The sequence below is a fragment of the Leiobunum rupestre genome, chromosome 6 (genome assembly GCF_980474605.1).
Source record: "Leiobunum rupestre chromosome 6, qqLeiRupe1.1.hap1, whole genome shotgun sequence".
NCBI classification, from domain to species: domain Eukaryota; kingdom Metazoa; phylum Arthropoda; class Arachnida; order Opiliones; family Sclerosomatidae; genus Leiobunum; species Leiobunum rupestre.
This window is the reverse complement of record NC_143389.1, coordinates 31,778,604-31,795,261: the sequence shown is the minus strand read 5'-3', so window position 1 is coordinate 31,795,261 and position 16,658 is coordinate 31,778,604. Positions and strand designations below refer to the sequence as shown.

Sequence of the window (16,658 nt, the reverse complement as noted above, 5' to 3'; positions counted from 1 at the left end):
CAGCAGAAAGGGGGGCACAGAGAACGTAATTAGGTTATCGAGAACGTAAGAGGCCGGATAGCGTGATCTATTACCTAAGTTACAAAACCAATTAAATCGACTCAGGCGAATTTAAATTTATTTTGGAATTTTTAGAAAGAGCATTTTAACATTCATTTATACTTTAAGAAGTATAAAAAATTGTGCCAAATAGTTTCAAATTTATCACTTTTAAAAAGGATTGCGTAATACTATTTTTCAAAGATTTAAATAATTTTTAAAACAACTATTTTTACAGATACCTGCTTTTCCCTTAAAACGGCCACCTGGTATGAATGATTTAATTTAACTTTCTTTTATAATTAGTTACGGTAAATTTAAATTTTATTTAGTTCGTGCATCTATAACGACAGCTGAATTTAACGATTTAATTAAATTAATCCTAAAAATGCTTAATAGATTCAGAATTATTGTGTCGATAAACAAATATTTTTAAACAAGTTGTTGGTCAATGTCAATTTCAGTTTTCAGCAAACTGGTAGACACGTACGTTCTCAGTAACCTAAGTAAATTCTTGATTGAGAGCAGAAGAGAGAGAGAGAGAGAGAGAGAGAGAGAGAGAGAGAGAGAGAGAGCGAGCTACTTTCTCGGTTGTTCTAGAAATATCTTCGCCTTCTCATAGAGATCTTTTTAATAAGTAGGTGGTGTTTTTCGTGACCACAAAAAGGGGGTTAGCGCTAATAAACTATCTATATATGCTTCCTTACTACCCCCCCCCCCCGCCACAAAATGCATTGATCGTTCCGTAAGAGGAAAATGTTATGTTTAATATCTGACAAATGTCCGACGTTCTTCCGCCCCCTCCCACTTTTGTAAATGAAGCATTTTCTGGAGTGGTAAAACACCCCTCGATCTTGTTTTATGAATATAATTTGAGGGTTTATTTGTACAACGTAGCAATGTGGCTGACGGGGAAGGTATGTCGACTGGCCCTCCTTTGGATCATCTCGAACATGGTTCGGATGGGTTTTCAAAATGAAAATGCGAAAAAAAGTTGTCTTATGGGCATCGTTGTGCATTTGCATTTTCATTAAAAAAATAGCTTAGGCTCATCGATTCGAGTTTGAATTGTGAAGTGTAAGGTCATCCACTGGAAATATGCTTTCGATCATAGTTTTACAACTCCATTTTCAAGAAAAACGCATTCGATCATAGTTGTACAGCTGCATTTGCACGAAAGACTCATTCCATCATAGTTGTACAGCTGCATTTGCATGAAAAACCCATTCAATCATATTTGTACAGCTGCATTTGCATGAAAACCCCATTCGATCAAAGTTGTACAGCTGCATTTGCACGAAAGACTCATTCCATCATAGTTGTACAGCTGCATTTGCATGAAAAACCCATTCAATCATATTTGTACAGCTGCATTTGCATGAAAACCCCATTCGATCAAAGTTGTAAAACTGCATTTGCATGAAAGACTCATTCGATCATAGTTGTACAGCTGCATTTGCACGAAAAACGCATTCGATCACAGTTGTACAGCTGCATTTGCACGAAAAACGCATTCGATCACAGTTGTACAGCTGCATTTGCACGAAAAACGCATTCGATCATAGTTGTACAGCTGCATTTGCATGAAAAACCCATTCGATCATAGTTGTACAGTTGCATTTGCACGAAAGACGCTTACGGTCGTACATGTACAATTGAATTTCCACGAAAAACGCATTCGGTCGTAAATGTACAACGGCATTTTCACGAAAGACGCTTTCGGTCCAAGAAGTACCATTAATTTCTACAAAATTAAAAACCATAACCAATAGAAATTTATTAGTTTCCAAGCACTCAGTCTCCGCAGTTCGAACCCGAAATATTTGCGCGTAAAGGGGAAGAAAGGCGTACATCTAGAAAAAGCTGTGGGAGCTAATCATGTAATACCCGGGCTAAGATCGGAATCGAAAAATGCGAGGGTGAAATTTAGACACACTTGCCACGACTATATAAGGGAGGGATCGGCTTCGGAAAAATAAATATATCTTTGGACGAATCACGATTTAATATCGGCGCCCCCCCCTTCCCACATCTTCCACCCGCTTTCAAGTGGGACGGATATCTGCATTTTTATTTTCTATTTTTTTTGTTCAGCGCATTATAGATGGCGCCTAAAATTATACTCTGATAAAAGGGACCAATTTAATAATTTTCGTTTTACATGACACCGTTTCTAAAGGAAGAGTGGACCTTTGATAGCTACCAACTAGCCCCCATGGTATAGAATGAGAAAAGAAGGTTTTTCGTTTCATTTTGTCGTTTTCAGATTTAGGAAAATGGAACCCTATCTAGTTGAGCTAGAGGTAAAACTTATAAGCGTAATTTTAAATTAAAATTAAGACTTAAAGTAATATAAAATTAACGAATTCAAATAAATTTTAATATATTATTAAAGCGCTTTTTTTGAAGATGTTAAATTTCTCGATTGTAGATGGCGATTTAAGCGCCGGACTATATTTTGCCTTGGGCCACTTGTTTCAGGTACGATTATTAAACGTTTGATTAGAGGCGAGGAGTGCGAGTGGGAGAAAGGTGGAGGTAACAATGAGGGATTGGGCGTACTCCGTAAAGTACCTATTTGAACTAGCCAAGGATAATTTTGGCACGGGTTTCACTTCTTCCGAAGAAAATGCGGGATCATAATAACGAAAACGTCCGAGGAAAAAATAAAGTTATTACATCCCACACATGCCGCTTATCGACATTTATTGGCCCTCTGTTATACCGAGACATTTTGTTATACGCGTATTAGCGTAAGCTCTGCTCGCTTTAATACCGATTTCACTTTATAGATGGCGTGTACTACGCTATAAAAAGTAAAGAAGTTTTTCGCTAGCGGAGAAGAAATTTTAGGCTCACCCAGAGGAAACTGTAAATACTTTACGCACGCGGAGATGAAACCCCAAGGGCTCGCACAAAGGAAACTGTAAAGTTTTTAGGCTCACAAGAGGAAACTGTAAAGACTTTACGCACGCGGAGATGAAACCCCAAGAAACTGTAAAGAGTTTAGGCTCACACAGAGGAAACTGTAAAGTTTTTAGGCTCACACAGAAGAAACTATAAATACTTTACGCACGCAGAGATGAAACCTCAAGGGCTGGCACAGAGGAAACTGTAAAGTTGTCACGCTCGCACAGAAGAAATTGCAAAGTCTTAACGCTCGCGGAGAGGAAATATTAATTTAAATAACATTTAATGTATTCGTGAAATGTGCCAATAGCTTTTGTAGGAAAGCCAATTCAAAGCAAACCCAATTACAAGTAGTAATCAAATTTAATTTTAATTCATATTTTTATTATCGTTTTCAAGAATGAATATTATTAATCCATTTACCAAGAAAAAATGGTCATGAAATGTATTAATATCAATAAAAAATGAAATAATTTAAATTAAATAAATTATTTTAATTTTTTTATAAAAAAAATAATAATCCCGCTTATAATAATTTAAATGTCCTGAACTGTTAACGAGATTGAATCATAAAATGAAGTCGAATTTTATTTCATGGTCTTTATACCATACGGATTGTATAATCTCGTGAAATCTAACTAGCTATTTCCCAAATGTATCGTACAATTATATTCTAAATGCGTTTATTCGTTCCAAATGAATGAAGAATGGTTGGCGCCATGAGACAATTTAACCAATCGACATTTTCAGCTGTCCATTACGATTTATAGAGAAAACAGAAATGCATCCCGCAATAACACACTACTCCCAAAAACCATCCAGTGAAAGTGAAATCGAAAATGAAATGTCTGGCCCTTCGTCGAATAATTCGTCAATTTTATCTTTCCAAGGAACCGATCGGAAATGTACGAAATCAGGAGGCAGCATTTGTTCCGAGAATAATAACAACAAAGATGATGGGATCTCACGATCGGGCCCTCGGGCCACCAAATCGCAAACAACGCTGTTCCGGTTTGCCTCCGAAACCGTGCCTTTAAATTGCCTCGTTGGATAATTCGTATACAATTCTTCTCAGGCCTGTTATAGGGGCTGCCAATAACTTTTAATGTTCGCGGATAATCGAGTCGTAGCTATACGTAATAAAATGGGGAAATTCGGATTTCAAACCACGTTTTCAAGAAGCGTAAGAACCATACCATAAGAAGTTGTAATTGCATTTGCGAGAAAGAAGCTTATGTCCATCGATTGATAATTGCATTATGACCATCGATTGATATTTACATTTCCATGAATGAAGCTTACAGCCATCGATTGATATTTGCATTTTCATGAATGAAGCTTACAGCCATCGATTGATATTTGCATTTTCATGAATGAAGCTTACAGCCATCGATTGATATTTACATTTCCATGAATGAAGCTTACAGCCATCGATTGATATTTGCATTTTCATCAATGAAGCTTACATCCATCGATTGATATTTGCATTTTCATCAATGAAGCTTAACGCCATCGATTGATATTTGCATTTTCATGAATGAAGCTTACAGCCATCGATTGATATTTGCATTTTCATGAATGAAGCTTACAGCCATCGATTGATATTTGCATTTTCATGAATGAAGCTTACAGCCATCGATTGATATTTGCATTTCCATGAATGAAGCTTACAGCCATCGATTGATATTTGCATTTTCATGAATGAAGCTTAGGCCCATCGACGGATAATTGCATTTTCTTGAAAGAATCGCCATCGTTTAGAATTCGAATCTCAATAAAAGTTTACGTCCATCAATGGGTGTTTGCGTTTGTAGTAAAGTAGCTCAAGATGCTTAAAAAGGTTATGGTCATCGATGAGTATTTCCATTTGCATGAAAGACACTAGAATCAATCGATGCGTATTGGAATTTACACGAAAGAAAATTACTCTAACGATGGACTATTGCATTTGCATGAAAGAAGGTGAAATCTTTTGTCGACCATTTTTAAATTCAATGAAAGAACCATTGGTATCGTCAGGAATCCATACCTCTATTGGGAATGCTTTTCCTGCCGTATCGCGTATGGTAATATCACTCTGACGGCTTTGGTCCCGCCTTCGAGATAAAAAAACCCTTTGCGCACGCTCTCCTCTCACGTTGTTGTTTGATAAGTTAAAATAGTGACGTCAAAAAAACCGTCAGCCACATCGAGACGAAAATCTGCCGCGATAAGCATTCCAGGTACCGTTTATAAATGAAAAGGAAAGAAAACGAGAACGATAGTTTGGAAAATTTAATGTCCGAATCTTTACGTGTCACTTATAAGCAGACAGATGTAGGATCTGTTTCCGAGAACTCTACCCCTTCCGTAGAGACAAGACGTCGTGTAGAAACTGGGGTGGTGTCTTAAGAAATCACCCTAGTCAATGGAGCAAGGTAACTGAGAGTGAAAAAGAGCGAAGGGTGATTGGAAACTCAATCCGCTCGCGACAGACTGCGTGAAATCGCTCCTGATCACGACATCGTGTTTCTCACTCCGTCTCTCCCCCTCCCATATCATTCGAAAAGAATGTAGCGCGTCAAATTCTCCGGATTTCATTCTCCATTTGGCGACAGATATTCTATAAGGCCCTCATCGACGAAGACAGGTCCCTTAAAATCCGCGTGTCACGGTCTTTAGAACACTCTTTCAAAAGATTGAATAAATCCAATTAATTGGTAGTAGCCTATCCAGAAATTCGTCAAAGGAGATCAGACTATGTAAATTTTCGGAGGGGCTGTTCAGAATTTCACAGTGTCCGGTCCCTCGCTTAAAATAGGGTTAATAATAAATCATTATAATTCCAAAAGGTTTAAATTGTTGACAAAAAGTCACATTTTTCTATACAGGGTGTTTCAAAAGTTTATGCAAAAATTTTAAGGAGTTGTAGAGGGTGAGTTGAGAAGTATGCCTGTTTTTTCCCCCATTTTCCTACGATAAGTTAAAAGAGCGCTAGAGAGCTTCAAAGTATGGCCTACTAGCCCCTGGAAGTACGCTGCAACAAGCGCAAAACCAAGCAGCAGGGAAACGCGAACATTAAGGTTTGGGTTCGTGTGATAGGTAAAAAAGGACTTTGTAAACAAATCGAGGTAACCAGAGTAAAATGGTAACAAACAGTATTTAAAGTCCCTGCTGCTTCAACTTCTCAACTCACCCCTACAGCTCTTTAACATTTTCGCATAACCTTTTGAAACACCCTGTAGAAGTCCAGGTCAGTGGCAAATTATGTAAAATTGGTTAATAGTGGGTAATAAGGCGATATTCAGTGTAAAAAGCTTAAAACAACTATAGCCAGGTTGAAATTTTCAAACTATTTATTTTAGAGCCGTAACATTATATTCCAATTAGCACGAATACAACTAAAATAGTCAAAATACAAGTATGATTACTAATTCTTTAATCGGTTTCAGAATATCTCCCATTTTTTTCAATTTCACTATTTCACTATTTTCCACCTGGATTTTACCACCTCGGAAGAGTGTAAATGTTGGTTTTCCTGTAAGCAATTTGCGAATCAGTCTATCCTAACTGATAAATTTCGCCTCTCGAAAGAGCAGCTCTTTCTGTTCAACAAATGGGCCTTTGCCCGAAGCAGCTGCGAGGTCTTAGTTTTTATTATTGCTGCCAATATTGAAATGACCCTTAGAGGTCACTCGATGCGCGTCCTTGAAACAAGGATCTTGCCTGCCAAGCCACTTCAAAAACAAGCGCGCATATCCCGGTAAAGATACGCGTTTATGGAAAGTACACTTTGACAGTCAGCTTCTTTTTTCACCCTAACCCTCTTGCACGATGATGTGCTCCAGTTTGTGTGTTGATTTTGCGGATGGGGGAGCCCCAAAGGTACATCGAACAGCTTTTTGCACTGTAAGGTTGGCTTATACGCTTAAGGGGAAACAATTTGGGGATGGAATAAGCCGCGCTCTTGACGTCACAAGCTGCCTAGCGAGAGGGACCGGAAAATACAGCAGGCGCTACGATGACAACTCGACATCTTGTGACGTAAAACGCACCTGCGCTGTTCGGAAATATCAGCTGGGATGAAGGGATAGTATAGTGGGAATAATGAAAAAGGAATTGAAGCTCACCATGGAATGACCCAAGTACTCGGCTGCGTTGTCCGAGATGTAAAGTAGTTTGCCATTCTGAGTCATCATCATCAAGAAGCCACTGAGCGCCTGAAACGGAAACAAAGTTTACAACTTTAGTTATCTGATTAATACCATTTAAAAACACGATTTCGTAAATCACTTTCTAGACATTTATTATATTTATATAGACATGCTATAAAAGTCTGGGGTTTTCTGTAACCTGGAGAATAGAAAAAAAGCCTCTAATTTCTAGGATTTTTCAATGTCTGTAGAAAACCACTTAATGTATAATAAATTTGGCTGAAATTGGGGTTTCTTTTACTATAGGATTCCGACTAGAATTTTATAGAACTTATTTCGAAATGTTTTGTCCGCTCCTCTCTCGTTACTGCTAATATTATTCGCTTGAAACATTTAACTTTACTCCCAAGCAAAATAAAGATATGAAACTATTAGCAGAAGTCTGCTAATGTTTTTTGTTTGTTCCCGTTGATTTATTTCACAAAAATAAAATGACTTAAAGTAATTTTTACATTTCACACCGTTATTCGGAGTGTAATACACGTGTTAAAGATTTAGCCGTGCACCGCGGCCATTGAAACCAGCTTAAAACCTTACTTTTCTCGTAAGAGATATATTACTACTTCTGATTATAGTGAATTACCAAAATTATTACCTTACGCATTGTAGTGTTAATATTAATATTTCGCATATGAAGTAATTTGAAAATTTTCTCAAAAGAGAATGAACGGAATTTTCATACTTATGCCAAATCAACAGCTAGGTTTAACAAAAACTAGAGCTGATTGGTGTTAGATACGTTACGAAAAAGTAGCGCGCGTTAATAGACGATTTTCATACTTCCTTTAAAGGTTAAAACCGTATGAACAATTAAAGGCCCGTATCATATTTAAGTTAGTGTTCATACAACTATGGGCAAACCAATTTCCCTGATTTTTCCACGTGCAAGAGCACCCAACATTTTAAGATAATTTCAATTTAAAACTAAGGTTTTATCTTATTACGACGCAGACACTTACCTAGTCATTCCTAACTTAACCAAACTTTTAGACTAAATTCGTTCCATAATACTATATTTAAGAAAAGTAATAAAGTCAAATATTTCATAAGAAAACTATATTAATGATAATTTGTAGTCTTTAGTGCAAACTGTCTGAACCCTTATAAATTTTCCCAAATTCCCTAATTTTTTACTAAATCATACTAATTTCCCTGATTGTTTACTGAAACATTTATAATTTCCCTGATTTTTAACTAAATCATGTTAATTTCCCTGATAATTCCCTATCTTTTATGTCGACAAATTAATTCCACGATAAATACAGGTTTTCCAGTTATTATATTTCTTTTATAATATTTTCAAATCGCGTGAAAAAAGTGTTCAATGATTTTCAAATAACGAATCCATTTTCAAAATATAGATGGAGACACATTCCACAATAATCCACCAAAGTAGCCTTTTTTACAAGGCTTTTACGTTCTCCGTTTATATTCAACGGCCAAGATATCCCGGTTCTAAAAGATCCTATTTCTTATATCACCATAATAGAAGGGTATATATATATATTCTTTTCTGATATATTCTTTTTTCCCGAAATGCAATTTACGGCTTATAACGACTGGTAAAGAGCGGCTCAATAAAAATCAGATTTATTATCGTATGTACGCGAGAACCAAAGAAATAATACGCGTACAAAAAATAAAATGACTACAATTCGGAGCCAGGTAGGACTTATAGGGTACCAGCGCAATAATGAGGAGGAACGGGGAGAAAACACCTAAAAAAATGGCAACGATAAACGGACTGTCCTATCTAAAGTTAAAAGACTGTATAACTACAATACCAAAGAGGTTCCAAGTAACAACGCGAGCTCTAGATTCCCCCAAAAAAATCCGCATAAAAGAGAAAGCTACGGTTTAAAAAAAGTTGTAAAAATGGAAAATTCAGACCGTCTGGCGCCGCCTGTTTAAATTTTTATCCATATATATACTGTCTACAAAGGTGGCCTCGTCATATCAAAAGATTCGCGCGGACTTCAATTCGTTCCTCGGATATTTCATCTATGCCACTAAGTTGTTTAGCAGTTGGAGGATTACAGTTTTTTCTTCGAGAGAGATCCAATTTTAGCGGAAAATTGTCCACGATCCGAAAATTACGACAATTATGGATTTATTGGGAAAATTTAAATCATCGTCCGATTTGAATTGGGACATGGAAATTTTATCGCTTTTATCCAGTTATTGTTAATCCAGATATGCTGTTTTTAAATTTCGATGGGTAGGATATTTTTACTTAGGAGGCCTTGCTGGTGTAGGATTAATGTTAGTAAACTAGAAATCTATTTATGTTTAGTTCTGACGCGATAACTAACAATAGATATTTCCAATAAAGTATAAATTTTAGCAATACTTCAGTACGCGAGTTTCAATAACCGCACCACCATCTACCGGCTTTAAAAATAACTAAACTGACGTCATAGGTCACCGAGGTCACGGTGATGTATGACTATATATACCTATCTCGTCTGCTTTTTGTTCTAACTGCGCATGTGTCGTATTTTATTGAAACTCGTTTATTATTTCTTTGCGGTTTTGTGTAAATCTGTAATAAAATTTTTGAAACACTGAAATGAAACACTTGTGTAGACTATCACCTCTAAATTATTGTCTTTTGTGCAAAATAGGTGATTTTGTATCGAAAAATGGGTTTTGTTTAAACTTAAATAATAAGCATTATCGTTGTTTGGCTAAGATAAAAGTGCAGTATCTTTTCGCAACAACAAAATAGATGAATTATATATATTTTTTTTAAACTTAATAAGCTTCTTCGTTGTTTGTCTAATATCTAATTAGTGTAGTATCTTTTGCAATCAACAAAATGGATGTATTCATATAAAATATTTTTGAAATTTGAAAAGTTTTCTTCGTCGTTCGGCTTGTGAAACATAATTACGCGCATTTACCATTAAAAATTGGATCGACCTGTACCATACTTACTAGGTCGGCCGAATAGTTGTACCGTAGATTCAACTAAATCCTAGTTTTAAGATATTTAACGGTTGTAATCAATGCGTATCCACCTTAAGGAAGGTTTTGTAATTTTTGGCTAAAGAGAGAGTGAACGGCGGTATTAAGATGGTGAAGTAGGGGGGATTACTGTTGACCTTTGAGCGGCGGGGTCAGAAGTGTATACCTCGGGCGTTATACGAAGGCGCAGAGTTCCGTGAGAAACTGACCTCCGCGCTGCCACCCAAAAAGAATATAGGAATCTTGGCTTTCACCCCAACGCGTCTGATTCCCGCGCAATATGAGAAAAAGATGCTTCTCCGAGATATCACTAGTCGGCGCTGCCATCAATTTGATCTTTCGCGGGCCAGTTACGGGTAAAAGCTTGGCTCGTAATAATACGACGCTCAGATATGACGCCACCGAGTTTCAATACGATTAAATACGATTTAGGGTAACAAGATCGCCATGTTACAGGCACGAATATGCTCGGGTATTTGACAGTTATAAACTAACGGTAATATCAGAAGCGCATTATATCATTCTTACAGGGGAAAGTTACCAATCTAGGACGTAAAAATTAAATACGCACCTTCCCTGGTTTTCGAGGCAGTTTTCAATTGGAACGATTTTCAAGAAAAACCGCATCGGATATTTGGCAAAATCCCGTAAAAAATTTAGATAAAAATCCACATAACAGTAAGTAAGTATAAGTGGTTTCTTTTCGCTTGTTCCGGGATTTCGGAGTAGGATAAGAAGAGTAAGGCTATGACGTCATTTTACTCCGATTCTGTGGAGGCGAATAGTTTGAGTCGGAATAAAAACGTTTTTTCTAAAATGGCTGCCTGTGGCCTTTTCAGCAAATAAATTCTGACTAGCACACCACAAAATCCGATTTACGCTCTTTACGCCTCCTTTTCAGAAGGAGTAAAAGAGTAAAAAGAGTAGCCCTAATACTCCTGAACAAGCGAATAGTTTATGGGGCGGAGTAATTCTCATCCCCGGGAACAGGCGAATAAAACGATTTAGGGTAAAAAGAGCACACTTTTAGTCCGAGAACAGGCGTAAAGAAACCACCTTATGACAAATCCTAAATATTTCCCAAAAATCCCAAATCCCGTTTACAAAAGCAGCATAAAGATATTTACGTATTTATATTTTACCGTTGTAATGGTTTTCATTTGAGACGTCACTCACCCCAAATTATTTTTCTTTCCGAACGTATTTTGAAAAATAAACGAATAAAATTAGGAGTTCATAAGGTACTTAGAAATGATTATGGTATACTAGATAGCGGAACATTATGACGCAACCACCACCGCCAAGAAAATGGTCGACGTAGGTTCAGATAATCTGTTGCTAGAGCATTGAATTGGTCTAGCCGCAACCACCACCGCCAAGAAAATGGTCGACGTAGGCTCAGATAAACTGTTGTTAGAGAACTGAATTTGTTTAGCCGCAACCGTCGCCGGGAAAAAAGGGTCGACGTATAGGCTCAGATAAACTGTTTGTTAGAGAACTGAATTTGTTTAGCCGCAACCGTCGCCGGGAAAAAAGGGTCGACGTATAGGCTCAGATAAACTGTTGTTAGAGAACTGAATTTGTTTAGCCACAACCGTCGCCGGGAGAAAAGGGTTGACGTCTAGGCTCAGATAAACTGTTGTTAGAGAACTGAATTTGTTTAGCCGCAACCGTCGCCGGGAAAAAAGGGTCGACGTATAGGCTCAGATAAACTGTTGTTAGAGAACTGAATTTGTTTAGCCACAACCGTCGGCGGGAAAAATAGGGTCGACGTAGGCTCGGATAATCGGTTGAAAGAGTACGGAATACCATACACCCACGCGATAAAATCCTTTGAACTTGGAAGCTATCTGTAAAGGGCAACCAAGCATCGATTCGAAGAATAATAATAATCAGCTAGGCTAATACCCAAGTCATCTAGCGACTTTTAATGCCTTAAACAGGTAGCCGGGCATCGACGGTGATTGAGATTCAATAAAGTGTGAAAAATGGATCGGCGAGATGCGGGTGCTTATTGGCGGCGGCGCAACTAGTTCCGCGCTCTCACACGGCGTGGGTCCCCGAACCGAAGGCGTCTCCCATCCAACGCACCCAAATCGCAGTAGGTTACCAGGAAACGGAGGTGTCTCTGCAGAAGCTTGGAAAAGAGCTTGGCCGAGCCGCAGTCACGGTCGGCTGCTTGATCTAATGGGCGACGAGGGCTTCTTCCACGACAATTCCGTCGCGAGGAATAAAGAATCTCTCCGCGTCAAAGAAATAAAATTTCTCCGCCGAAGAAAAGCGGCGCGCCATAGAATTGCGGCCGCAAAACGTCTTTTTATTATTTAATTTTTGTCTGACGCCTGCCGAACGACTTTTATTGAACCGTTTTGAACGGAGGATGGCTCCTGGGAGGCTTGTCTTTTAACGGGGAACTGTTCAAATACCGGCTTCGCTTGGCGTGATTGCCAAATTTCAGTGGCGGTTTCGTCACTATTACAAATTTATACCCGCATGTAACAATTCTGACCCATTTTTTTACTTTAAAAAAAATTACGATTTTTACCAAATAACCTATTCAGGGTTGCCACCATTTTTTTTCAGATTTAAGTTCCCTGACTAATCCCTGACAATTCCCTGACCATTATAAGAGATTTTCCCTGACTTTTTAAGGCCAAAATTAGACCATTTATAATTTTTTATTTTCCTCTTATCAGACGTAAAATTAACTTATATTTCAGTGCAAAGGTTATTGCAACGTTAAAACAATAGCAACACTTTCAAGGAACTAAATAATAATCACAGAATGTGTAATAGATCTACAGTAAAATTACATTCAAAAAGTGATAAGATAAAATTGAATTCCCTGAATTTTACCTGTCTTTTTAAAAATTCGAAAAATGCCCTGTTCTTTTCCTGACTTTTTTGGCCAATTTTAAATTCTCTGGCTTTTCCCTGACGCGTGGTAACTCTGCTATTCAGTTCACATAGAGCCACGCTAAGAAAACGATTTTGCCATTATTAAAACACAGCGTTGCCAGATGTACCATAATTATTTTGTTAAAAACCATAAACAAAATTTTCAAATTTAACATACGACAATTACGCAAAATATTTTTACAATGAAAACCTGACTTAAAAAACCTTTAAAAAGTAATACATGCCATGTTTCAATTTTTTACTTTTCCGATTTGCGGAAACTTTTCCGCATTTAATTTTTCCGGAAAATTAACATCACTAGTATAAGCACGAATTTCAACTCGCATGCAGAAAACCAGCGGGAGCCTGCGAGGCAACCATGCTTCAATCAAAAAACATTAGAAGAAATATATCCTAAATTTGCAATTAAAATATTAAATCATTTTTAATTTTTATGCATTTGGTGTAAATCAAATTTACTCGTGCAGATTCAATAATTTTTAATATTTATGCATTTAGTTTAAATTAGATTTAATCGTGATTTATTCGATTTTAATTTTTATGTATTTGGTGCAAATCAAATTTACGCATGATTTAATCATGATGGTGTCCTAATAATCAAGGTAGTGATTAAGTCAAAAATTTTCTAAATCAGCGTAAAAAAACGGAAATCAGCACGAAAATCGTACTTCAAAATCTCAAAATCAATTTTCGATTTCTAAAATCAGATTATACCTATATTTAATTCTACAAAAAATCAATAACTATTATAGACTAAAACCGATTAGGTGTGAAATCGAGCGTAAGAACGATTAATACGGAATTCCACATCGGTTAGGAACGGGTCGGATATAGACAGCGTGTAAAAGTTGAACGTGTCGGGCAGTTATCGGTAAAACGATCTCTGGTTTGGAATCAGCATGCAAGAGCCCCAGCATCAAAAAAGGTCACAACCGCGTGTATGAAGGGTCAACGAGTTTTTCGATCAGCGATGCGTGGACAAGACTTAAAGCGTATACACTCAGGGGGGGAAAACCGTACAAAAAAATAGAAAATATTTCACCTTTTACCCAACGCGCCAAATATTTCTGTTGGCTTTCAATAAATTTAAAAGAAAATGTGTGTATATATACTGATAAGGCAAATAGTTCTCGCCTTCGGGCTACATAATCCGCGATAAAGTATAAAGTTAAACTAAAAAATAAATTCAATTTTTTCGATAAGGGAGTGCGTTGGGTTTTAGAACGAAGCCCGGAGCGTGGTGGGTGGGTATGGGTGTTAGCAATTGGAATTTTTAAATGAAAGGGGTGAATATTATTTCGGGAAATTGAAAGTGGGGGAGGGAAGTACGCGTGTCTCCCCCCCACTCGTTCTCTATGTTACCACCCATCGATTATACGCTCAATTAATTATTTGCTTGAATAATTATTATAGGTTTACAATCGACGATTTTCAACTGCTTTTGATTCCTGGATCACCCAGTTGAGACTTTTTAATTTTTCTCATAAAAATCAAATGAATCGATCTTTCATATTCAAATCGGATTTTAAGGATTTTATTGATTTTCGAATGGCTTAGATTGAAGCATTTAAACTGCTCTGTATTTTAGAATAGCTTACATCGGACATCAGTGAATATAAACTGCACTGCATATTCGGATCGCTTAGATCGGTGAATAATAGCTGCTCCAATATTTAAAAATTCTTAGCTCGTTGAATAATAACTGCGCTGTATTTTAGGAACGCTTACATTAGTAAATATAATCTTCGCTGTATTTAGGATTGCTTTCATCGATTAATATAAACTCTTCTGAATTTTAGGGTGGCTTACATTAACAGTGTATATAATCTGCAATGTATTTCGGATGGTTTAAATCGGTGAATATCAACTGATCTGATATTAAGAAATACTGATCTGAATTTTAGTGTCATTTAGATCGCTGAATTTCAACTTATCTGAATTTTAGTGTTTTTAGATCGGTTAATTTCAACTGTTCTGTATTTTCGGATAGCTTAGCCCGATGAATTTCCACTAATCTGAATTTCAGTGTCGTTTAAATCGGTGAATATCAACTCATCTGATATTATGAAATACTGATAGGAATTTTACTGTCGTTTAGATCGGTTAATTTCAACTGATCTGAAATTTAGTGTCGTTTAGATCGGTTAATTTCAACTGATCTGAATTTTCCGATAGCTTATAGATCGGTGAATATCAACTGCTCTGATATAAAGTTTAATGCCGAAATCGGTTAATTTCAAGCGAGTTCTATTTCAGGATCTCTAGGGTCACTTAAATTCAATATCGCGTCCAACCCAGCATTGACCTATTGCCGCTACAAACAATTATTCATAGGGAAAACGTCTTAGAGCTAACAGCGATTCCCCGCACATCATGATCCTGATGCGAGACGATTTCCAAATACGGATATTTCCGAAGTGGCCTCCTCCGAGTATAATAATAATAAAAAGTTTAATTGGGATTTTGAGGGCGTCTAATATAAGCCGCGAGAGAAAAGTAACGATTCCTTGGCGCCTAATATGGGCCCTTTGAATCACGAAAAGGTCCAAGGACGAGTGTCTGATTGACCCTCCCGGAGACGACCAAATGACCCGCGTAGGGTCGTAAACTCTGTTCGCGTAATATAAATTACAATTCCTTATAAGTTTAAACATACGGAGGAATTACTTTTACATTTTATAAGCGCCACGTATATTAATACAAAAAGAGGCGACGATGGGTAGGTTAGTAGACAGTGCGGTGAAAGGCGAGGTGCGGGGTGAAGTTTGGTCTGATACGCGGCTATCAGGTTAATGGAAGATACTATATAAGTATGGGCAAGAATGCATTCATATTAACAGAGAATATGCGTCCGCAAATGTAGACTTCGCTTTCACGATGCCAGGAAGATATTATCCGCCTACCCGGAGAGATTGCCTTGGATAGTACCGCAGTGTCATCCCCCCTTACCGGGAGAAAGATTACGCCGGCAAAGGCGGAGGGGCGTGGTTTCTCTTCCGGGAATCAGGAGGCGAACAGGGATCAGCCGGGTATTCTCAGTTCGCCCGCACATATTCTTGGTAGGGGGTGGGGGGCGCGGAATAATAGCTGTGGCTTTCTCCGGAGAAGAAAACGATCCACTCCCACGGTTGGGTTCTGCTCGTTGCGCAACGGAGAGAGATAGAGCCCATTATCGGTAAACCGCAACTTGACCCGCGACCCGGCTGACCTTAGGCGCGACCTTAGTGGGGGCGGTGTCGGCGAAGAGAAAACTCAGGGATGGCGGCAGAGAGGGGGGCGGTTAAACGGGGGGAAGAAAGGTAAAAGATGTTACGGCCACGCAACCTTCTTTGCCGGGGTCAGAAGACTCTCTCCAGACAAAGGTGGTCTATCTTTAAATTCCGAAACGCGCCCTACAGCGGCACCCCTTTTCAGTCTCCCAGGGCATTACTCAAAAGCTTAATTTTTGATAATTATTCTCCCCTCCTTTATATTTTTTCAAATAGGAGAACGACCAATTGTTAATTTCAATATAAATTGTTATAACTAGGTGAAAGCCGCGACTAAAGGCGGTTTGAATAATTATTTGCATTTAACCACATTGTTATTTAAATATTCGTAGTGTACGGGTTTTAATGCTAATTAACTTTT

The 16,658-nt window shown here is 37.7% G+C and overlaps 1 protein-coding gene across 1 annotated transcript in view; it reads right to left on the bottom strand.

Annotated features, from left to right (window-relative positions):
• dysf (neuronal PAS domain protein dysfusion) overlaps positions 1–16,658 on the bottom strand; it is a 103,137-nt gene that overhangs the window by 23,786 nt on the left and 62,693 nt on the right. Inside the window, exon 4 of the mRNA XM_090179339.1 lies at positions 7,059–7,148. Within this exon, the coding sequence (XP_090035465.1) occupies positions 7,059–7,148 (90 nt within the window). The remainder of the gene's footprint in view (positions 1–7,058; positions 7,149–16,658) is intronic.